Consider the following 25,335-nt stretch of genomic DNA (forward strand, 5'->3'; position numbering starts at 1 on the left):
TCGAGTCTGCACAGGCCCATGGAAAGATTATCATTAGTGTGGATATTGAAGCTTATTATTTTAATAATTAGATCCCCCCAAACCATTTCATCTTGACCTCAAGGGCAGACACCCATCCACTAATTGCAAGAAGCTCTCATCTCAGACGGGGTGTAATAATACATTAAATAGATATTTACTTTACTTCTATATACAGTAATGTGAGGCCATTGCTAGTTGTTCATGTTTTCTGTTACATTTCTTTAAAAATCATCAAATCTTTTGTTCCAATTCCGCCCCCCGCCTCATCCTCTGATCTCACACCTGTACTTCAAACTATGTTGGCGGCGCAATTACACAGTGGTTAGCATGGAGGCCTTACAGTGCCATGGAATCCGAGTTCAATTCCAGCCTTGGATGACTATCTGTATGGAGTTTGCAGGTACGGTTTCCTCCCACAGTCCAAAGATTTGCTTGTTAAGTGGATTGGCCATATTAAATTACCTCTTCGTGTCCAGGGATAAACAAGCTAGGTCACGGGGGACAGGGTGGGGGCGTGGGCCTAGGTAGGATGCACATTCAGAGCATCGGTGTAGACTCGATAGGCTGAAAGGCCACCTTCACTGTAGGATTTTGTATGATTTCTCCATGTTTTCATTATGGAGCTGTACCAAGATTTGGAGGTGGAACCAAGTCAGAAATCCCCAACTAGCTGCCCTCCTTGAGCCAGGTAAGCAGGTGTGTGCAATGTTGGTGAGGTTGCTGGGTGCCCGGTAAACATTCCCTTTCACAATAGCTTGGAGCATTGTTTATTTCTCTTTGACGCAAAATGCCCAGGTTTACACAATTGTCAGGGCTGACTAAGTTGTGCTATGTCTGAAATAATAGTAATTAGATGTTAGCCATGAGCATCATTCTCTTGCATCTGAGTCAGAAGATCCAGATATTTGAGCACATAATCAAAAGCTGACACTCCTGGTGTAGTACTGAAGAGGTGCTCCACTGCCGATGATGCTTCCTTTTGGATGAGTCACTAAACTAAATCTTGCCTGTCAGGTGGACGTAAGCGGTTTCTTGACACGACTTTGAAGAAGAGCACAGGAGTTCTCCCTGATGCCTTGGGCAAATATTTATCCCTCCCCCATCTTCATTGAGGCAAAATATCTGATAATTTATGTCATTGCATTGATTGGAGCTTGCTGTGCACAATGTGGCTGTCATGTTTCCTGTATTACAGCAGTGACTATTCTTCGGAAAGTACTTCATTGGCTGTGGAGAATATTGGGATGGTACAACGACAGGGGCTGTAGAAATGCAAATTGTTTTCTTTAATTTTTCCCTGCCCCCCCCAACTAATTTTTTAACTTTACAGGTTCTCCGATGTTCTTGGTCCTGTCACCTTGGAGCGAGTGCGACACTGAGAAAGCAGGAAGATGAAAGCTGAGATCTCGGACATGAGCCAGTGGAGAGAGGTGGATTTCGAAGAGAAGTGCACCTACATTGTAAATGACCAACCAGCGGACCCAGTGAAATATGCTGAGATCCCTCTGGCCAGAGCCTCCATACCCCGAAACCTTACCTTCAAGCACACAGTCACCGGCGAGGTAAGTTTCTCTGAGCCCAACTAGCCCAATATCATGGAGTCTCGCATGGTAACCTCATGCAAAAATAAATCAAATTCAGATGAAATATGCTGCATGATGTTCATTTGTACTTGATAAGATTTATTCATATTTATTCTTGGGATCGGCCACTGGCAAATCAATGTGCGCTATTCACCCAAGAAATTTCTCGGTCTGGTTTTGGGCGTGTTAAGCGGGATCCTCAGCAGCTGCGGAGCCAAGAAACATCTCGCTATTCAATGGCACTTTGCCTTTATTTTCCTTGGGGAGATTCTCACCGCTGGGTCTGCACTTGGAGCTGAAGCTCGTCAGTAGGAAAGCCTCCTCGCAGCCTTATTGGAGGGCTGACCTGATCTTCTCCCCCTCCCCCCACCTTTCAGACCCTCACCATTTTCAGCCCCCTCCCCCCCAACCTTGGAGTGGTCCCCAGTTACCCCCGGTCCCTCTACTTGGCAAGATCCCCCAGGGCCCAATCCCGATCCCTGGCATTGTCAACCTGGCACCTGGGCATTATAGCACTGATAACCTGGTGCCCTGGCAGTGCCCCTGCCAGCCTGGCAGTGCCAGGGTAGTGCTACCAGGCTGCCCGGGTGCCACTGCCCATGTGGCAGGCTGGCAGTGCCAAGGTGCCCATGTGCTAGAGGGAGTGCCAGCATGCCACCCAACCCTGTCCTTAACCATTCCGGCATCTCCAATGGCCTGCGAGACCCCTCCAGGTATGCCGAGTCAGTCCATGTTTGTGTGGACCAGTACTAAATCGCTCCCTGACAGGGTTTCCCAGGTGCGGCCCTTGAGTACTGGGCGCCAGGGGAATCTGGCGAATGTATATCTAAATGAGCCGTATCAAGATTGTGACGCCTTGCCAGATTCAATGGCCTTGTCCCGATGCCAAGTCGGTCATGATGAAGCTGCTGAAGCACATCCAATATTTATGGCCTCTCCCCCGATACTCTGAGGTCAAAGCTGCAGCAGGAGAGCGAGAGATCCCAGGTGAAAATTCACCCTCGATGTGCTGGCAAAACTTTAATTAGCTATAGGATGATGTCCAAAATATGAGTAACAGGTATTGTAGAGAGGATGATCAAGCAGAGGTGAGGTGAGAAAGTTGTTGCGATTAGTAATCTACTGCCTGTAATGGATAAATACGTGAAAAGAAAAGAAAATCAGCTTTATGCTGAAAGAAGGTGAGAGTGGGATTGATTGGATAACCCCTTCAAAGAACTGACACAGGAAAGATGGGCCCAATGGCTTCCTCCTGTGTTGTATGATCCTAGAATCGCCCTGAGTTTCCAGACTGTTGAGGTTATGCTGGCATCTTGACAGAAAGTCCAAAGAAATTCTGGGCAAAGTCTGGGCACGAGATGCTTTAAATTCTAGACATTTAAAAAAATTAATTGAAATTTTTATTGATTAATTTAATGAATTAATTGAATTCCAATTCCACCAGCTGTCATGGTGCGATTTGAATCCAATGTCACCAGAAGATTAGCCTCTGGATTGTTAAATCCAGTAACGTTACCATTATGCCACCATCTCCCCTTGTGCTCCAGTAGTGAGGAAGTCCAGAAACTGATCAACCATCATCCTACTGAACAGTGAAGCATGCTCAAGGGGCTGAATGGCCTACTCCTGCACCTATTTTGCATATTCGTAACACTGAGATAGATTCAGTTGGGTAAGAGCATCGAGGAATATGGAGCAAAGGTAGACGAAGGGAGTTGAAATGCAGACCAGTTTTATCATATGATTCAATAGTGAAACAGGCCTCAGGGACTGAATGGCCTCCTCCAGTTCTGAATGTTTTGCATACATAACTAGCATCAATAGATTATCTCATGCAGGATTGGTATTGGAAATGGAAAAGTTTCAAAATGGTGCAGTATAAGGGCAGCACGGTGGCGCAATGGTTAGCACTGCTGCCTCAAGGCGGCGAGGTCCCAGGTTGGATCCCGGCACTGGATCACTGTCTGTGTGGAGCTTGCACTTTCTCCCCGTCTTTGCGTGCATTTCACCCCCATAACCCAAAGATTTGCAGACTAGGCGAATTGGCCACGCTAAATTGCCCCTTAATTGGAAAAAATGAATTGGGTACTCTAAATTTATTTTTTTTTAATGAAAAAAAAAGGCACAGTATGAGAGATTGGGCCTGAAGTACGTTAATGGAACAGTATAGAATGAATTTTATTCTGTATCTACCCAGGGAACTTATAATAGGATAGTGTAGGTGGAGCTTCATTCTGCATCAAACCCAGGCTGTACCTGAGCTTGGGGCATTTGGTGCAGACAATTTGTAAACACAGATTCCCAGATCTGTACTTGCAGCAGTTTCAAATCCAAGTATAAAATGTGTCGGGGGCTATGCAAATAAGTGCGTTTAAGAGAGTGGTGATCGAGGACTTTGTCCTTAAGAGTCTGTCCCTGTCAGCCTTCAATTGAACACTCATTGAGTTCCCAGTTAAGAGCCAGGAATGAAAGGGAGAAGGAAAATGATAGTCACTGTAGTGATTATGAGCCTGGGTGTGGACTTTCCTTACCAGGATGGGTAAAGTGCCAAATGAGTCATATATGATGACATCCTTGTGAAGTTAATGAGCGGTGTATTATGCCCTTGAGCCTTATGTTAAAACACATCAGACCAGTCCCTGTCTGCTCCTTTTTACTGGATTTAATAGATCCTATGGTCCATTTCAGAGAAGAGCAGAGGAGTTCTCCTTGGTGTCCTGCCCAATATTCACCCCTCAACTGAATTTGTGGTCATTGATCACATTGGTCAACAAAGAAAGCTCCGTGAAACAGAAACAGAAAATATTGGGCGCGATTCTCCGCTGCCCACGACGGGTCGGAGAATAGCGGGAGGGCGTCCCCTGACATTTTTCACGCCCTCCCGCTATTCTCCCTCCCCACCCCCCCACGGCCGCCCCACGACACGAATCGCTGCTCGCCGTTTTTTACGGAGAACAGCGATTCTCCCCAGGCCGATGGGCCGAGTTCCCAGGCCTTTACGGCCGTTTTTACGGCAGCAAACACACCTGCTTGCTGCCGTTGTAAAAACGGCCGCAACATGCCCGTTCTGGGCATCCAGGGCCCCGATTGGCACGGCAGTACCACGGCCGTGCCAAGGGGGGCATGGGCCCGCGATCGGTGGGCACCGATCGCGGGCAGTGCATCCGTAACGGACGCACTCTTTCTCCCTCCGCCGCCCTGCAGGATCAGTCCACGGGGCGACCGAGGGAGATGACGGCCCCGCGCATGCGCGGGTTGGAGCCGTCCAATCCGCGCATGCGCGGCTGACGTCATCGTGCGCGTCAGCCAGCGTGACGCTTGGCGTGCGGACTTAGCGATGGTCGCTAAGGCCACGATGCCATGGTTCACGGAGCCCCGCTGCTAGCCCCGCCCAGGGGGGAGAATCGGGTCCCGGGAGGGGGCGCGGAGGCTGCCGTGAAACACGGCCAGTTTCACGGCAGCCTTTACGACTCGCCGCATTTGCGGAGAATCGCGCCAACATTGACTCAGGTGAGCCTCAAGGCAGGTTGGTTACATCCAGGACCCAGTTTTAGCGAATTAATTCACCCAGTCTCTATTGGCCCTTCCTGCTTGGCTTCCATTGAAAGTCTGATGGAGAAATCAGTGAACAAGTCAGCCAAATAGAAAACTGTTTAATGAACAAATAAATAAAGAACTTCTATGGTGCTTTTCACAATCTCAGGATTTTGTAATGTGCTGTGCAGCTAATGGCGTACTTCACAAGTGCAGGCAACATTGCAGTGGAGGGAAGGCAGCATGAACACACAATTACAAACGTGTTAAATGACCAGCTATACAGTATATTGAAATGTAAATATTGGCAGGACACCAGGAAAAATTCACTTGCTCTCCTTCGAATTAGTGCCTTTTAAGTCTACTGGCTAGGGAGTAAATGGGGCCTTGGTTTAACGTCTTATCTAAAAGTCAGCACCTCCGATAATGCAGCACTTCCTCGGTACCTAGCTTTTCCAGTCATGTTTCTGATGAACGAGCCAAGGTTGACAGTAGCTGGCAAAGGGAGTTTCTTCAGAATCCAAGAGTCAGAGAATAAGTCATTGTGATCATTGCAAATCTCATTAAAATGTGCATCACTCAAGTCAAAAGGGTCAACGATGACCATGGTAAGGGTCAGAAATAAGGCCAGGGGAAGGATCAGTTACACTTGCAAATCATTAAGCTGCAAAAGATTTCAAGCTGAAATTTTGAGAGACAAAATCCAATTGATTGTGCCTCCGTCATTGGTTGTTTCATTGCATTTCATTCATGGTGTAAGGGAAATGAATGATACAATGCTTTCATTTTGAGGAATCCCCTGTACCTGTGAGAAAGCTTGCTCCATGGGCATGCACTGAGAATCATATGATGGCCATTAATGTAAAAATGAGAAACCAGCAAAGGGAAAATTCTTTCTGGAAGGTATCACACAACCAATCTTCCTCAGCCTGCCAGTGGTCAGTAGCGAGTTCAATCCTCCATGCTGGCTGGACCAATTGCAAGGATGGACCATCCAAACAAAGTAAAGACAGTAGCATCATCCTTTTGACAGAGTGTTTCAGAATGGCTCTCCTTCAGAATGTTCATGAGCCAGCCCAGCGTAGACTGTTGATTAATTTCCACTCCGGCCCTCCCCAGAATCTGGGGGAGCAGACATTTTAATAAATAAGAGATTTATCACTACATTTCAGACTAGAGGCAATTCATTTTTCTCATGCTGTGTAAGAAGGACCTGAACCACTTCTCCATATTATCCTATGAAACATTCTCAAAACAGAAAGATTAGACATGTAAAGCTCCTTCTACATTCCGATCAAACATCCAGGGAAGTACAGCACAGCTTAGATACAGAGAGAACAACTTGCAATTGTATAGCACCTTTAACAAAATAAAATGTCCCAGAGTGCTTCACAGGAGCGTTAAACAAAATACATTAATGCAGATGATACATTAATGCAGATGGGTAAAAGCTTAAATGGTTTAAAGGTGTGTCTTAAATGAGGAGAGCTGGAATGCAAAGAGATTTAGGAAGGCTACTCCAGATCTTAGCAGCTGAAGACCAATGGTGGAGCAATGAAATTAGGGGACACCTTAAGAAAAAACAGAATTGGAGGAGCAAAGAGATCTTGGAAGGTTGTAGGGCTGGAGGAGGTTACACAAAAAATTGAGGGGGGGGGGGTGGCTAAGGTAATAGTGGGAATTGTAAACAAGAACGAGAATTGAAAATGGATTCACTGTCAGAGTGGAAACAAGTGAGCTGAACAAGACTACTTGCGAGACTGGACAAAGGCAGCAGAGTTTTAGATGTGCTGCGTTTACAGAGGGCAGAGGTGGAGAGGCTGGCCAGGAGAGCATTGGAATTGTCCAGTCTGAAAGTAACAATAGTACAAATGAAGGTTTCAGCAAAGATGAACTGAGGCAGGAGTGGAGATGGGTGATGTTATGGAAGAATAAACCTCGGACCTCACTCCTCCTGGATTTCCCTTTCTTCCTGTCACTGCCTATTCACCACATCCTCCCCTTCCCCACCTCTCCCAGTGATAGCTTCACAGAGCAGCTCCTGAAAGTCTCTCGTGGCAACCTCACGCCGTGTTTACCAATTACTACCACATAATTGTTACTGGGTTTGGGCCTAACCTATTTAACTGAGGCCTGGGAGTGAGCAAGCGCTTTGCATAGACAAACCTGATAGCGGTCACGTTAGCCCCTCCACTCATCCTCACCTGCCCCCTGTTAAAATCATGGCTTATGTTGGGGGTACAGGGCACATTTTTGAAATTTGCAGATGACGAAGGAACTTGGAGCTAGAGTGAACAACTGAGGACGATAATTGACTTTCACAGGGATTAACATGTTGATGGAATGGGTAGATACATGACAGATAAAATTCAGTGCAGAGAAATATGAAGTGCTTCATTTTGATTCGAAGAATATAAACTATTTAAAGGGGCTGCAAAAACAGAGCTGGAAATGTTTTTGTGCACAAACCTTTGAAGATGAGGGGACGGGATCATAGAATCCTTACAGTGTAGAAGAAGGTCATTCAGCCCATTGAGTCTTCACCAACCCTTGAAAACAGCGCCCTACTTAAGCCCATGTCTCCACCCTATCCCTGTAGCGCCACCTATCCTTTTGGACACTAAGGGGCAATTTAGCATGGCCAATCAACCTAACCTGCACACCTGTGGGAGGAAACCGGAGCACCCAGAGGAAACCCATGCAGACACGAGTGCAAACTCCACACAGACAGTCACCTGAGGCCAGAATTGAACCTAGGTCCCAGGAGCTCTGAGGCAGCAGTGCTAACCACTGTGCCACCATGACGCCCTCGTTTAACCGAGCCGATGGGATCCTGAGCCTAGTAAAGGTTAATTTTCCGGTCCCACTCATTGTAGGAATCGCCGTGGGCGGGATGGATAATTTGATGGACCATTTAAAGGTCCATTAACCTTGGGCGGAAATTTCTAGTCTCGGGGCAGGCGTGACCGAGAAATAGTGAATGCAAAAGCTTGGAAGCTATACTGAACCTGTAGAAAAACTAGTTCATCAACAACTGGAGTATTGTGCCCAATTCCGGGCATCACACTTCAGGAAGGGTTTGAAGACTTAAGAGAGTACGGAAGTGATTTACTCGAATAGTTCCAGGAACACGGAAACACGCTTGTGTGGGTGAACTGCTGTTGCTCTTCTCAAAGCAGAGAAGGCTAAAAGGAGATTTGGTTGAGGTACTTAAATAATGAAGGATTAGGTGAAGTAAATAATAGAAACTGTTTCGTCGGACTGAAGGGTCACTAACCAGAGGTCAGAGATTTCAGAACCAGAGGTAACATGAGGAAAACCCTTCTTATGCCACGATTGGAATTCACTGACTGATAGGGAACAGATTCAACAGTAGATTTACAAAATGGAATAGGATGCTTGAGTATTCCAAAGAGTGGGACTAGTTGAATTGCCCTTTAAGGGATCCTCTGGATGGGCTGATTGTACTGTTGTATGATTTTATATTCAATGTAGAATATGTAAAACATACAAAACATGTGACAAGATGTTTTGAAAGTAGACCGTACTCCACATTAAAAACTCTTTGTGTGCTGGAACACTCAAAAGAGGTGGTGACCAATGCTAAGAGACTATGACAAGTTTGAAGTTCTCAGAAGTTTGATTGTATCGTAAAAAGAGAGCCCCAGTCAGTTGGAGTGTAAACAGGAAGCTGCTCTTTCCTTTGAATTCACTCAACTAATACAGCTATTACGGGCCCGTCAGTTTTTCTGTTTGTTGCTCTGCGTGGGGATTTCCTCCTCTGCAGTAGTAGCTGGTCTTGGGTTACTGGCACTGAAGCACTCATAATCCCGCAGTGTTTCCTATTCACCAATCTATGTAGGCCCAATGCATGTTTGACCTTATTGGACTGGTTAACCACATGAAAGCGGAAAGGAAGAAACAAACTTGCATTTGTATACCACCTTTCACAAGATCAGGATATTTCAAAGCAATTCATAACCAATCAATTATGCTTGAAGGGTAGTCACTGTTGTAATTTCGGGAAACCCGGCTGACAATTTCCACACAGCAAGATCCCACAAACAGGGTGAGCTAATGTTTGTAGTGACTTTGGTTGAGGGATAAGTATTGGCCAGGAAACTGGGAAGTCCCTCTTGCTCATCCTCAGAATTGTGCTGTGGGATCTTTTGAATCCACTTGAGAGAGCAGGTAGAGCCTGACTTTAGGTTTCAATTGAAAAATGGCAGGCAAAATTCTCTAACCCCGCGCAAGGTGTCCACGCCGTCGTAAATGCCGTCACATTTTATGACGGCGTGAACGGGCTGAGCCGAAGCCTAATTCTGGCCCCTACTGGGGGCCAACACGGCACTGGAGTGGTCCATGCCATTACAGCTGCCGATCCCGGCGGGAACTGGATGCCGCAGGATCCGCGCATGCGCAGTGGCCTCTTTCAATGCGCCGGCCCCGACGCAGGACTACAGGGGCCGGAGCGTAGGAAAGGAAGATCCCAGCGAGAGAGGCCGGCCTGCCGGCCCGATCGCGGGCCAGGCCACATCAGATGCCCCCGTGGGGACGGACCCCTCCCCCACATCACCACAGGCCGCCCCTGATCCTTCCACACTGAGGTCCCGCCGGCTGAGAGCAAGTGTGGACGGCGCCGGCGGGACTCAGCGTTTTTACAACGGTCGCTCAGCCCACTGCGGGCCGAGAAATGGCGGAGCAGCCGTTTAGAGCGGCCCCCGACCGGCGCCGCACCAACCACGCCAGTGCCAATGGTGCAGATTCTCCGCTCTGCTGAGAATCGCGGGCCAGTGTTGGGGCGGCATGGCGCGGTTCGTGCTGGTCGTGGGGATTCTCCAGCCCGGCCCCGGGCTGAGAGAATTCCGCCCGGCATCCCAGACAGAGTAGCAGTCTCCCCGTACAGCCCTGCAAGAGTCGGCCTCGATCTTTTGCTGAAGTTTCTGGACTGAGTCTTGAACCCATGGCCTTCTGACACAGAGGTGAGAGTACAACCTACTGAGACACAGCTGACAGCAGATGAGAACTCTTGTCTATCATTTAGATGTCAATGCGTTCCACTGTGATTTGAATCCATCATGTTTAATAAACATGCAGCCTCAGGCTAAGCTTGCCAACTTTCCAGGATCTTCCTGTGATCTCTAGGAATTGAGGATTAATCCCTAAGACACTGCTGCAATCAACCCTGGACAAAAATCATTGAGGTATTAAAAAAGAAGAGTTCTATTCATTTTCTTTGAACATTCATTGATTGGCTATAAAATGTTTGGGGCTGAGGGCTGCAAGTCGTGTGATGAAAGCTCGAAAAATACACGCAACCAGAGTTGGTAATCTTACCGTAAACATGGTAAATTACTTGTGACTTCAGAACAGACAACTGGTTGGAGACATACCTGGCACAAAGGAATACAGTTGTGGTTGTTGGAGGTCAATCATCTCAGTCCTGGAACATCACTGCAGGCATTCCTCAGGGTAGTGTCCTGCGCCCAACCATCTTCAGTTGCTTCATCAATGACCTTCCCTCCATCATAAAGTCAGAGGGAGAAATGTTCGCTGATCATATGTTCAGCACTATTTGTGGGGCCACAGATACTAAACAGTCTGCATCCATATGCAGCATGACCTGGACAATATCCAGGCTTGGGCTGGCTATTGGCAAGTAACATTTGTGACACACAAGTGCCTGCAATATCCATCTCCAACTAGAGAAAATCTTACCATCTCCCTTTGACATTCAATGATATTACCATCACTGAATCCCCCACTGTCAACATAATTGACCAGAATCTGATTTGGACCACCCTTATAAATACTATGGCTACAAAATCAGGTCAAAGGCTGGGAATTCGGCCTTTGAATGAGGAACGGTTTAGGACTCTGGGTTTGTACTCGTTGGAGTTCAGAAGGATAAGGGGGGATCTTATTGAAACTTACAGGATACTGCGAGGCCTGGATAGAGTGGATGTGGAGAGGATGTTTCCACTAGTAGGAAAAACTAGAACCAGAGGGCATAATCTCAGACTAAAAGGACGATCCTTTAAAACAGAGATGAGAAGGAATTTCTTCAGCCAGAGGGTGGTGAATCTGTGGAACTCTTTGCCGCAGAAGGCTGTGGAGGCCAAATCAGAGATTGATAGGTTGTTGATTAATAAGGGGATTGGGGGTTATGGGAAGAAGTCAGGAGAATGGGAATGAGAAAAATATCAGCTATGATTGAATGTCAGAGCAGACCTCGATGGGCTGAGTGGCCTAATTCTGCTCCTGCGTCGGGGAAGCGTGGCGCGACTCGCGCCGGTCGCGGGGATTTTCGGCCCAGCCGCAGGCTGAGAGAAACCCACCCCTGATGTCTGGCACACCACCGCCAGTCTGGGCCCTCTCCCGCCGATTGTGGGAGAGCGTCTCCTGAGGAGACACAGAGGGCATTGTTAGCCACACGCATGATTCACGGTGGTGGGAAAAGGGGTGTGAAGGAAGGGCTGAGGAGATTGAAGGGGGGTGGAAGGAGGGTTGGTGGTCACATGGCGAGTTGGGGGGTGGAAAGGACAGTGTAAAGGGGGTGGGGGGAGGGCGTGCGAGGATTGGTGTCAACTCACCCTTGCAGCCCGGTGTAGCTCTTTGGCCTTTTTCTGGCATTTACACCTACACCTCCCGCTGCCGGGGGAAAGCGGGCAGCATAATCAAGGATCCCTCCCACCCGGCTTACTCACTTTTCCAACTTCTTCCATCGGGCAGGAGATTCAGAAGTCTGAGAACACGCACAAACAGACTCAAAAACAGCTTCTTCCGCACTGTCACCAAACTCCTAAATGACCCTCTTATGGACTGTCCTCATTAACACTACACCCTGTCTGCTTCATCCGATGCCAATGCTTATGTAGTACATTGTATATATTGTGGTGCCCTATTATATATTCTTATGTATTTTCTTGAATTCTGTTTAATTCCCTTTTCTTCCCATGTACTGAATGATCTGTTGAGCTGCTTGCAGAAAAATACTTTTCACTGTACCTCGGTACACGTGACAATAAACAAATCCAATCCAATCCAATCCAATCCATTGGAAGCCAGTACGCCTGGTCACTCCCAGCGCTCACAGCCGTCACCACGTCATCCTACGCAGCGCAGGCTGCCCTATGGCTGACCCTTCGGGGGAACAGGACATACCTTCTGGCTCCACAGGTCTGCATCCCCGAATCCTGGGGCCGGTTTCCTTGGCGCCTTTGTTGCGAGCAGGGTGTGCAAGTGCTGCTTAAGAGCTGCTTGACCTTTGCCTGGCGAGTGTGGTGCCAGCGAATTGGCTGGCGAGCCTTCATTTGCAGCAAGAAGCCTGTGGGACGTCCACTCCAGGGTGTACACCGGGATGCTCATGGCAGTTCCTGCACGCTACCACACTTTTGTGAGAATTGCGCCCTAAGTCTCATTGAATAGCAGTGGCGATCTCGCCTGCAAAACCTGCGGGAAACTCACTGAAAAACCCACCACAAATGAACATAGAAATGTTTCCATTGAATTGCATGCTCTATATCTAATCTGTGCAGCACCTGCCCTGGGAGCGTTTGAAGGGCGGTGTAGAGGGAGTTTACTCTGTATCTACTCTGTACAGCACCTGCCCTGGGAGTGTTTGAGGGACAGTGTAGAGGGAGTTTACTCTGTATCTACTCTGTACAGCCCCTGCCCTGGGAGTATTTGAGGGACAGTGTAGAGGGAGTTTACTCTGTATCTACTCTGTACAGCACCTGCCCTGGGAATGTTTGAGGGACAGTGTAGCGGGAGTTTACCCTGTATCTACTCTGTACAGCCCCTGCCCTGGGAGTATTTGAGGGACAGCGTAGAGGGAGTTTACTCTGTATCTACTCTGTACAGCACCTGCCCTGGGAGTGTTTGAGGGACAGTGTAGAGGGAGTTTACTCTGTATCTACTCTGTACAGCACCTGCCCTGGGAGTGTTTGAGGGACAGTGTAGCGGGAGTTTACTCTGTATCTAATCTGTGTAACACCGGCCCTGGGAGTGTTTGAGGGACAGTGTAGAGGGAGTTTACTCTGTATCTACTCTGTACAGCCCCTGCCCTGGGAGTATTTGAGGGACAGTGTAGAGGGAGTTTACTCTGTATCTACTCTGTACAGCACCTGCCCTGGGAGTGTTTGAGGGACAGTGTAGAGGGAGTTTACCCTGTATCTACTCTGTACAGCACTTGCCCTGGGAGTGTTTGAGGGACAGTGTAGAGAGAGTTTACTCTGTATCTACTCTGTACAGCCCCTGCCCTGGGAGTGTTTGAGGGACAGTGTAGAGAGAGTTTACTCTGTATCTACTCTGTACAGCACCTGCCCTGGGAGTGTTTGAGGGACAGTGTAGAGGGAGTTTACTCTGTATCTACTCTGTACAGCACCTGCCCTGGGAGTGTGTGAGGGACAGTGTAGCGGGAGTTTACTCTGTATCTAATCTGTGTAACACCGGCCCTGGGAGTGTTTGAGGGACAGTGTAGAGGGAGTTTACTCTGTATCTACTCTGTGCAGCACCTCTCCTGAGAATATTTGCAGGACAGTGAGTACTCTACAATAGAACAGATTCCATTCATTGCTATCCCTCCTCTTTATTTCTATTTGTTGTCCATATGTTGGTGCACTGGAGTTACATGCAAGTCAGGCCAGCTAAGGATGGATAAAATCCCTTCCCTGAAAGACATTAGTGAACCAACTAATGGCTTGCAAGTTACTTTTTGTTCTGCTTTTATCCAAAAAGTATTGATCTATTGAACTTACTTTCATAATGTGCAGTTATGAGATCATGAATTGATAACTTCTGTGATGTTAGTCCCGTGGCTCAAACACTAGATTACCAAGGTTTATAAAATATATTCAATATAATTTGAAAAAAGTCCAAACTATCAGCAGGGCCCAGTGTGCTGATGAAAGGCCAGGTGCAAAACCACACCTTTTTTTTGGGCAATTGAAGGTGATATATCATTTTTCAAACTATCCCATTGTTAAACTCCAAATGAGAGGTTTCAAATAATTAATTTGAACAGCAATAGAAATATATTGAAATAATTTATGAAGAACAATTAAGCCCACAGGGAGAATGAGGGAAAGTGATTCTCAGTAACCTTAGGGATATTTTGATTTGATAATATTTCCCATGAAAGGCATCAATTAGTCATGCTGACTTACATATAATGTGGACAGGTGCCAATGGAAGTAAAAAAAAAATTGATTAGACAACCGTTCACGTGCGCAATCAGGAGAAGTTCTTTGCAGGAGTTTAATGCATCTCTTTATTGACGTTTCTTGGAAAAAAGGAGGTTACCCAGTCAAGAAGCAGGTATGACGTTGGAAAAAACATTGGCACATTATATTCTGTTTTAAATTGCCCCAAGGAAACGTTGAATGATGTGAACTTGGTGAAATGCGAAAGTAGTTCTTATGAATTATGATCTGTGTTCTCCCAGGAAATTCCCCTGAAACACTGCACATTTTCCATTTCAAGGTGTAGCTTTTTGGAATCTGAGAGCACCTGCAGCTTCCTGGCCTTTTAAACACCCTGTGAAATGTGCACAGAAAATCACCTGAGCTCCAGAACACTTTACAACCTTATATAGTCTCAATCAACTCTATGGGTGTGATTTAATGGGAACAGAATTCAGAGTCTCGTTTTGTGTGCGTTTAGCGGGGTGTTTCCCGGCATTTCCAGCGCCGACAACGACTCCGCCATTAAATGGGACTCTGCTTCTTTTTTGGGCTCCAGTGAGGAATGTCCCACCAAGGCCACATGATTTCCTATACTGACAAGCTCAATTTGCCAGTGCAGGAAGGGATCGGGACGCCACCATCTTTCTTTTAAATTTAGAGTGCCCAATTCATTTTTTCCAATTAAGGGCAATTTAGCGTGGCCAATCCACCTACCCGGCACATCTTTGGGTTGTGGGGGTGAAACCCACGTGAACACAGGGAGAATGTGCAAACTCCACACGGACAGTGACCCAGAGACGTGATCGAACCTGGGACCTCAGCGCCATGAGGCAGCAGCGCTAACCACTTGCTGCCACCATCTCTTGACCCCCCCTCCTGCAGCCTCCAGACTCTCCCAGTGCCCCAACTGAACAAATATGGGGTCCATGAGCCTCACCCGCACCATACCTCATAAGGGCAGGGCACCCCCGGGCCCAATACTTGGCATGGGCAACTTGGCACCCAGGCACCTTTGCATTGCTGGACTGGCACCCTGACAGTACTCATGCAAGCCTGACAGTTCCACTGGGCATCTTGGTAGTGCCACCCACCATGGTGGCATCAGGAGGGCCAGGGTACCACCCTGCCCAGAGTCTGACAATCCGGGGTTCTCCGATCGTCTCGGAGACCCCACCAAATGCTGTTACACCTGGTCCACCTTTGTGGTGGCAAGGCATGGTCTCCGAGGCGAGGCTGCTTGATCCCACACCTTGGGTAACACCAGCGCAGACATATTTAAGTGAGACTAACTACTCACTTGTTGGATTTTGCGAGGCATAACGAGCGTCCAAGATTTAATGGCCTCGTCACATCCCAAGTCAGGCACAACGGGGCCAGTAGATCGAGCACTGTGTCTAATCCCTCCTCTTGCCAATGGGGTTTGGATTTTTATTCAATTCCTTTACACCATCTCCTGCATATAGCACCTTTCCCAGGGAATTTCGGACAAACACAATTATACAATAATTGGCACCAAGCTAAATAAGGAACGAGCATTAAAGAGGTGGAAAGATTTCAGGAGGGGTTTCCAGAGCTCAGGGGCCTTGTAGCTAAAAGGCATGGCTGCCAGCGGTGGTGTGATTAAAACTGGGGGTCCGTTTTGAAGATGAAGTAGTGAGGAGATATTGGAAGGCTTTGCGACTGCAGGAGATTTCGGAAAGGGAAAGGATCAAAGCATTGGAGGCATTTGAAAACAAGGATGAGAATTTTAAATATGAAGCACTGCCAGAAGGAGAGCCAGTGTATTCTTGTGAACACTATATGGGTGGGAACTTGGTGCGAGTTAGGATACAAGCAGGAGGGTTGCTTGGAGTTTACGGAGGGTGAAAAATGAGAAGCCAGCCTGGCGCCATGACAGTGCTGACTTCCTGATCTGGATGGTTGACACCTCTTCTTCTACCTTTAGCCATATGGTAGGCAATCGTCATCCAGTATGTATTCAAGTACATTTTGTGTACTATATTGGATACTTGAAAGCCCAATTTGAAATGAAAATGCATAAAGTGCCGTAGATATCTAGGTTAAGAAGTTGCAATCAGTGGGACTCAACAATCCTACTGTTTATAAAGCAAGCCAGCTCTTAAATTGAAGAGGTCTTGAGTACCCCTTTTGTTTCTCTTCCCTACACTTTGTCTTCAGTTGTAATTCTACTTGCACATCCTTGATCAGTTCAATCTTCCTTTTGTCGACACCACATGACAGTCACTATGAATGTTGCAAATCGCAATGATTGTGGTCCTATCCCAACATTGGAGTAGAAATCCACCTTCGGCAGAAATGTATGATCTGCGGTATTGCAGTGAAACATCATTTTACTCTCAATTGATCTGAATATCAGCTGGGACGCATAAAAGGTGGCGAACATGATACCAAACAACTTCTAATTATGGTGTACAAGTGGAGTGTAAGAGGAAATCCCACAACAAGACAGGCTGTGTAGAGAAAGAGAGAAATGAGCGAAAGAAGAAGTGAGTCATGGAAAAAAAGACTTTTTCATTCTGCAGTATTTGACAAAGAGCTAGGGTGCTCTCCTGGTGTCTGGCTGGTGCCCTGGCCAATATTTATCCCTCAACTAACAAGCAGACTGTATGGTTTCCATTGCAGCTTGTTGGACCTTGCTGTGTGTAGGTTTGCAGTCATGTTTTCTACATTGCAAAATAGCTGCTTCACAAGTACTGCCTTCCTGCAGGTACCATGCCCCATGAGGGCCTTGGCAACCATAGACTTCCATTGGATTGTCCATGAGTAAGTCCATGGTTTGCCATTGCCTTCTGAAATATGGCTGACCAAGAAACTCTCTTGCTCTTTTCACCTGTCATCAATTTTATTGGAAGGCTTTGCAGGCTGATAATCAACATATTTGGCCATATTATAAATGCATTTTCCATGGCCATCAACTCCCACAGTGAGACATGAACCCAGATCGTCCGGTCCAATGATAGGGACACTTTACAAGTACTTTATTAGTTGTAAAGCACTGTAGGAGCTTCTGAGAATATTACATAGAACATACAGCGCAGAAGGAGGCCATTCGGCCCATCGAGTCTGTACCGACCCACTTAAACCCTCATTTCCACCCTATCCCCATAGCCCAATAACCCCTCCTAAACGTTTTAGATACTAAGGGCAATTTATCATGGCCAAACCACCTAACCTGCACGTCTTTGGACTGTGGGTGGAAACCGGAGCACCCGGAGGAAACCACGCAGACACGGGGAGAACGTGCAGACTCCACACAGAGTGACCCAGCGGGGAATCGAATCTGGGACCCTGGTGCTGTGAAGCCACAATGCTATCCACTGTGCTACCATGCTGCCCTATATGATATATGAGATACTACAGAAATGCAAATACTTCTTGTTTGTTCATTCCTTCCTCCTTCCTTCTTTGATTCTTATCAGACAACCCCAGCTTGTGTTTTCTTTGTCTGGTCCAATTATCAAATAAATGGTTCATATTGAAAACCTTATGCCACAATGCTGACTGCTGTGGTTAAAAATGAAATGGAAGCCTGGAATGTGCCAATGGTATTCTATTCTGAGTTCCCGATCAATGAATCACTGATTAAAGGGTTTAAAGGTTTCTTATTCACGGACTGTCTATTATGCAAAAACACCAAGGTTGTGACTCAGCTCTTTCCCTCTGTATCAATTCCATTACTTAAGTGCCCACTTGTATTTGTGATTAGTTCACCGATAGAGGGTCTGGAAGTGACAATTTCACTGCCTGGTGTGCACTTTGGGTTGCTAGCTCTGGCTGCATGCATTTCTGAAGGCTTCATCACATAACTTCCTACCTCAAACTGTCCCAACCCTATATTGGTTGCCTGATGTGTCTATCATCATAATATCTCAGCTTCATCTGGCTAATCGGGAAGCAAACACCAGATTGGAAGATTCCTGACTGCCAGTCAAAATTACCACCTGCAACATTTTTAGAATTAATCAACAAAATGTTGAAATAAACATTTATTTTCATGCAGCTATGATTCTCCTTCCAGTTTTCCTCCCAGTCGAATTCTAGTGCTTTTCTTCCATTCTTGGAGACTCCAGGCAATTCTGGATGGTAATGGCAACCCAAGGCATGATACAGAATGATGCAGATATAAATCCCAGTTTCTACACCCAGGTTTATGTCAAGTTTTGTGTAGAAGCTCTCAGCTGGAGTTGGAATAATGGCAACCTTAGTGCTCCCAGGGATTGGAGATATTGATCAAGCTCCAAAACTCCTATTTACATAATGCCTGTTTCAAGCACGGGCTCTTGACATCTTTACTTCACCTTTTACCAATATGGTCGGTGGCACTTTGTCAGTGGGAATGTACACATGCTGCCAGCCCCATATTGGATTGTTTGGTGGCTATTTTGAACTTGTAGAATGGGTTGCAGATCATTAGTTTCATGACCCTGATATTTTGGAAGAGAAGGGGAGAATGTTGAGCTGGGGAAAATAGGTTGAGAGAAAATTAGGAAAGCGTAAAAACTAACACAAAATTATCAACCTATTTTCTATTATTTTTCTGAAGCATATTTATTCTCTGACTACTGCTAATGTAAACGTATATGCATGGATTTGAATGAGTCAGAAAGTTGTCCTTTGATTCCATTGAATTATTGAATGACACAGCATAGAAGGAGGTGATTCAGTCCATCATGAGGATAATAGATCTTTTAAACAATGCTGAATTAGTTTTGCCTGACTCCCCCCCCCCCCCCCCCCCCACACACCACACCACACACACAAGTTATTGAACCTTTTGTATTATCAAAAGCTCTCACAATTTTAAGCACCTCTACTAAAGGTGATCTTTACGTTAGTGATGGAAAGGGATAAGTATACCCCGCCAGGGCAAGAGTTATAGGCTGGGGGAAGGGCAATTATGATGCCATGTAGACATGACTTAGGATGTGTTGGTTGGAGAAGTAGGCCTGCAAGGGTTGGGCACACTGGATATGTGGAGCTTGTTCAAGGAACAGCTATTGCATGTTCTTGATAAGTACGTACCAGTCAGGCAGGGAGGAAGGGGTCGAGCGAGGGAACCGTGGTTTACCAAAGAAGTGGAATCTCTTGTTAAGAGGAAGAAGGAGGCCTATGTGAAGATGAGGCGTGAAGTTTCAGTTGGGGCGCTTGATAGTTACAAGGAAGCGAGGAAGGATCTAAAGAGAGAGCTGAGATGAGCAAGGAGGGGACATGAGAAGTCTTTGGCAGGTAGGATCAAGGAAAACCCAAAAGCTTTCTATAGGTATGTCAGGAATAAAGAATGACTAGGGTAAGAGTAGGGCCAGTCAAGGACAGTGGTGGGAAGTTGTGTGTGGAGGCTGAGGAGATAAGCGAGATACTAAATGAATACTTTTCGTCAGTATTCACTCAAGAAAAAGATAATATTGTGGAGGAGAATGCTGAGACCCAGGCTATTAGAATAGATGGCATTGAGGTGCGTAGGGAAGAAGTGTTGGCAATTCTGGACAAGGTGAAAATAGATAAATTCCCGGGGCCGGATGGGATTTATCCTAGGATTCTCTGGGAAGCCAGGGAAGAGTTGCTGAGCCTTTGGCTTTGATTTTTAGGTCCTCATTGGCTACAGGAAGTAGTGCCAGAGGACTGGAGGATAGCAAATGTGGTCCCTTTGTTTCAAGAAGGGGAGTAGAGATAACCCGGGAACTATAGGCCGGTGAGCCTAACGTTCTGTGGTGGGAAAGTCTTGGAGAGGATTATAAAAGATACGATTTATAATCATCTAGATAGGAAATACTATGATTAGGGACCAGTCAGCATGGTTTTGTGAAGGGTAGGTCATGCCTCACAAACCTTATCGAGTTCTTTGAGGAAGGTGACTGAACAGGTAGACGAGGGTAGAGCAGTTGATGTGGTGTATATGGATTTCAGTAAAGCGTTTGATAAGGTTCCCCACGGTCGGCTATTGCAGAAAATACGGAGGCTGGGGATTGAGGGTGATTTAGAGATGTGGATCAGAAATTGGCTAGTTGAAAGAAGACAGAGAGTGGTAGTTGATGGGAAATGTTCAGAATGAATGAAATGAAAATCGCTTATTGTCACGAGTAGGCTTCAATTAAGTTACTGTGAAAAGCCCCTAGTCGCCACATTCCGGCGCCTGTTCGGGGAGGCTGTTACGGGAATCGAACCGTGCTGCTGGCCTGCCTTGGTCTGCTTGCAAAGCCAGCGATTTAGCGCAGTGTGCTAAACAGCCCCAGTGTTTGAGTCCAGAATGGAGTTCAGTTACGAGTGGCGTACCACAAGGATCTGTTCTGGGGCCTTTGCTGTTTGTCATTTTTATAAATGACCTAGAGGAGGGCGCAGAAGGATGGGTGAGTAAATTTGCAGACGACACTAAAGTCGGTGGAGTTGTAGACAGTGCGGATGGATGTTGCAGGTTACAGAGGGACATAGATAAGCTGCAGAGCTGGGCTGAGAGGCGGCAAATGGAGTTTAATGTGGAGAAGTGTGAGGTGATTCACTTTGGAAAGAATAACAGGAATGCGGAATATTTGGCTAATGGTAAAATTCTTGGTAGTGTGGATGAGCAGAGGGATCTCGGTGTCCATGTACATAGATCCCTGAAAGTTGCCACCCAGGTTGATAGGGTTGTGAAGAAGGCCTATGGTGTGTTGGGCCTTTATTGGTAGAGGGATTGAGTTCCGGAGCATGAGGTCATGTTGCAGTTGTACAAAACTCTAGTACGGCCGCATTTGGAGTATTGCGTACAGTTTCTGGTCGCCTCATTATAGGAAGGACGTGGAAGCTTTGGAACGGGGTGCAGAGGAGATTTACCAGGATGTTGCCTGGTATGGAGGGAAAAATCTTATGAGGAAAGGCTGATGGACTTGAGGTTGTTTCGTTAGAGGAGAAGAAGGTTAGAAGGTGACTTAATAGAGGCATACAAAATGATCAGAGGGTTAGATGGGGGGACAGCGAGAGCCTTCTCCCGCGATGGAGGTGCTAGCACGAGGGGACATAGCCTTAAATTGAGGGTAATAGATATAGGACAGAGGTCAGAGATGGGTTTTTACGCAAAGAGTGGTGAGGCCGTGGAATGCCCTACCTGTCAAACAGTAGTGAACTCACCAAACATTGAGGGCATTTAAAATTTATTGGATAAGCATATGGATGATAAGGGGCATAGTGTAGGTAGATGGCCTTTAGATTTTTTCCATGTCGGTGCAACATCGAGGGCCGAAGGGCCTGTACTGCGCTGTATCGTTCTATGTTCTATGTTCTAAAGCTTCTGTAATCTCTCTTCCAGGGAGGACAACTCCAGCTCCTCATGTCACTCCACATACTTGAATCCCCATATCCCTGGTGCTATTCTGGTAAATCTCCTCTAGACCCCTTTTCTAAAGTGTGGTGCCCAGAACTGAGCGCAGTGCCTGAGTTAAGGTCGGAAACAGTAATTTATTTCAAGTTTAGCATAACTTGTTTGCTTCTGTACGCTTAGTTCCATAAAAAGCCAAGGAAACTGAGGGCTCTTCTTTAACTGCCTAATCATAGGGGCTGGTTTAGCTCACTGAGCTAAATCACTGGCTTTGAAAGCAGACCAAGCAGGCCAGCAGCACGGTTTGATTCCCGTACCAGCCTCCCCGGACAGGCGCCGGAATGTGGCGACTAGAGGCTTTTCACAGTAACTTCATTGAAGCATACTCGTGACAATAAGTGATTTTCATTTCATATTCCAAAACAATTGGACAAACAGCTCCTGACCACCTCCCTGCCAGTGTATTCCTCATCGGGAAAAGCAATATAATCCTTTCACTTCTGCTGAAGATGAAATGCACTTTCTTTATTCTCTTGTTCTGGCAACATCTCTGAAATTATAATTGTTCCCTGAAGGAGATATAAAATAGCTGTTTAGGGAAACTTATTCAATCCAAATGTTTAATCCCCCAACTGATTGCTGTCTCTCAGCCACAGATGATCAGATAGACGGGGTCAGTGTTTGCAGGTCTGTTGGAAAATAGCTTGAGTATTGGATGGCTTTCATCTTGTGTTTCTCCCTGATCATCTTCATCCACTTCCTGGTCCTCCCATGCCCTCAGACCAGGGTGTGAGCCACGACCCCATCCAGGTCATTTTGAGGTGGCCCCAAGATCCTATCCATGTTGGGATTGAATCTTCTTCTGGATTATCCTGCCTGCTTTCGTGGGTGAAGGGAATGGAGGGGCAGCTGTCCGGAAACCTCCTCTTGACTTTTCTTACAACAAGCTTGAGGCTGGTGAATCTGTTCAGGATGTGGTCGAAGCTATTGAAAATATTGGACTGAACCATAAGCATAGACTCGCCTTATATTAACCTTGATTGAGAAGGTTGAGAGGTGATTTAAATCGAGATGCTACATATCAAAAGGATTTGGTAGGGTTAATGCAGAGACTACTTCTACTGGTGGACGGATTAAGAACAAGGAGGCATTATCATAAATTAGAGTTGGGCCATTCATGTGTTATGTCGGAAGTACTTACTCTCACAAAGGGTAGAGGAAATCCGGAACTCTGCTTCTAAAGGGTGTGGACGCTGGGGGGCCACTTGGAATCTTTAAGACTGAAACTAGTAGTATTTTGTATGGCAGCAGCATCAAAGGGAAATGGGAGGAAAGGCGAGCAAAATGGATTTAAGGTCAGATGATTGAATTGAATGTCCAAGCTGGCCCAAGGGACTGAATGGTCTCCTCCTTTTCTTAATGTTCATAACCCAGAGGGAGTGTAAGTATTACCCTGAAGTTGAGGCATATTGACAGTGAGGCACATCTGTTGGCTGTCAAAGAGCGAACAGAAATGAACTGCCTGTGAGAATTCATTTGTTCCCCATAACTTTAGAAAATTAACATTTCAAATAAAAGGAGACAAAGGGCGGCATGGTAGCACAATGGTTAGCATTGTTGCTTCACAGCGCCATGGACCGCGGTTTGATTCCCGGCTTAGGTCATTGTGCGGAGTCTACACGTTCTCCCTGGGCGGGATTCTCTGGTCGCCGAAATCATGTTTGGCGATTGGCCGGAGAATCAACGTTCGTGCTCCACCCCCTCCAAAGCGACGTACTCCAGGAGTATGCTGTTGCCAGAGGCTCTCCCCCCCCGACCGTCCGAGTTCCCGACAGCGTCAGTCACGCATGCTATTATTTGTCAGGAACTCGACGTGGCAGCTGCGGGCTGAGTCCAGGGCATCCACAGTCAGGCGAAAGTCGAATCACGGGCAGGAGGGGCTTTGGCAAGGGCTGGAGGCATTGTTGAGTGATGGTCAAGGAGTCGCGAGCCAGCCATAGGGGTGACACTATATGGCAGGTCAGGTCCATGCACAGCCGGCGCCATGTTGCATGCGCTGGCAACGGACCCGGTAATTCTCCGGCCGTGTCAGGCAGCTAGAGCTGGGTGCTCTACGCTGTCTGCCTTCTAGCCCCCCACCAAACGGTGGATCGATGGTCATTTTGCCTCGAATTTTCATAACACCACTGTTCCCACGCCTGCGGTCAGGACATAGCCTGAAAATCGGAGAAACCCGGAGTTTCCACCGGGTGCTCTGCTTTCTCCCACAAGTCCTGAAAGATGTACTGTTAGGTGAATTGGATATTCTGAATTGTCCCTCAATGTACTCGAACAGGCACCGGAGTGTGGTGTCTAGGGGATATTCACAGTAACTTGATTGCAGTGTTAATGTAAGCCTATTTGTGACACTAATAAAGATTATTATTGTTTGCCATATCTCAAACAACAATTAGAATTTTTGCAGGCGGCACGGTGGCACATTGCTTAGCACTGTTGCCTCACGGTACCTGGGACCAAGGTTTGATTCCGACCTTGGGCGACTATCTGTGTGGAGTTTGCACATTCTTCCTGTGTCTGCATGGGTTTCCTCCGGGTGCTCTATGAAATGAAATTGTTCTCCCGTTTAACAAACAGGAAGTTGTATGTCATTCTCAAATATTTACAATCAAACGGTTCTATTTTTGCACTCAAGTTAGGACTCATTTTCATATATTAATATTTAAAGGGAAAGAAATGCTATTAACAGTCAATTTCCACATAGGGACCTTGGTAGCCACTACATTAAGGCAACATCCAAGTTTTGGCAATTGTCAAGAGACAATGAGTTGATCCCTGTTGTCAGAGGGAAGAGCTGAGGATTGATTATTTAACCTGTACTTTTCAATATCAAGGGACATTTGCCTGATCATGTTTTTCGGTAAGATCTAAATAAAGAGCAGCATGGTGGTGCATGCTAACTCACAGCACCGAAGACCCCGATTCGATCCCAGCCCCTGGTCACAGTCTGTGTGGAGTTTGCACGTTCTGCCCGTATTTGCATGGGTCTGACCTCCACAACCCAAAAATGTGCATCATAGGGAAATTGGCCCTTAATTGGTAAAAAAAGATTTGGCTACTCTAAAATAAGAAATAACTTGCTTTCTATTGCAACTTAGCACATCCTCCGAACATCTCAAAGCACATCAAAGCCAATGAATCACTTTTGAAAAGTAGTGACTGTTGGTATGTAGACAAGCTCTGGAGTCAGATTGTGCATGCGACCTCCAAGGCAGAAGATTGCTTTGGTCCAGTGTCTGTTGACCCCTTTCAGGTTTAGCGCAGTCAGGTCAAAGTCTTCTTCTGATTGGCTCCCCCAGAAGCACTGGGCCAATTCCAACACCTCTACCATCAGCCCTCCTCAATACAAAGGCCAGAGATCAGACATCAGCCCGAGCTTCTGGCCCTGTATTTTTCAGTTACACATTGAACTCACATCTCAAGGTCTGAAAAAGGGTTATCATCTTTCATGATCTCAGTACATCTCAAAGTGCTTTACAGCCAGTGAAACACCTTGACATTTAGGCACTGTTGTAGTATGGGAAAACATGGTGCCTTTGCTTAATTACTCATTTAGTAGAAAGCACCTCTTACAATGCAAGCATTCCCTCAGTACTGCATGATAATGCCAACCTACAGTTCTGTGTTCAAGTGGAGATCCAGATGA

General features: G+C 46.6%; 1 protein-coding gene across 1 annotated transcript in view; it reads left to right on the plus strand.

Moving 5' to 3' along the window:
* The window catches only part of LOC119966495 (PR domain zinc finger protein 1-like), a 75,524-nt gene that overhangs the window by 17,745 nt on the left and 32,444 nt on the right, over positions 1-25,335 (plus strand). Inside the window, 1 exon segment of the mRNA XM_038798279.1 lies at positions 1,352-1,583. Within this exon segment, the coding sequence (XP_038654207.1) occupies positions 1,413-1,583 (171 nt within the window). The 5' untranslated portion in view covers positions 1,352-1,412.

This window comes from Scyliorhinus canicula, chromosome 1 (genome assembly GCF_902713615.1).
Source record: "Scyliorhinus canicula chromosome 1, sScyCan1.1, whole genome shotgun sequence".
NCBI classification, from domain to species: domain Eukaryota; kingdom Metazoa; phylum Chordata; class Chondrichthyes; order Carcharhiniformes; family Scyliorhinidae; genus Scyliorhinus; species Scyliorhinus canicula.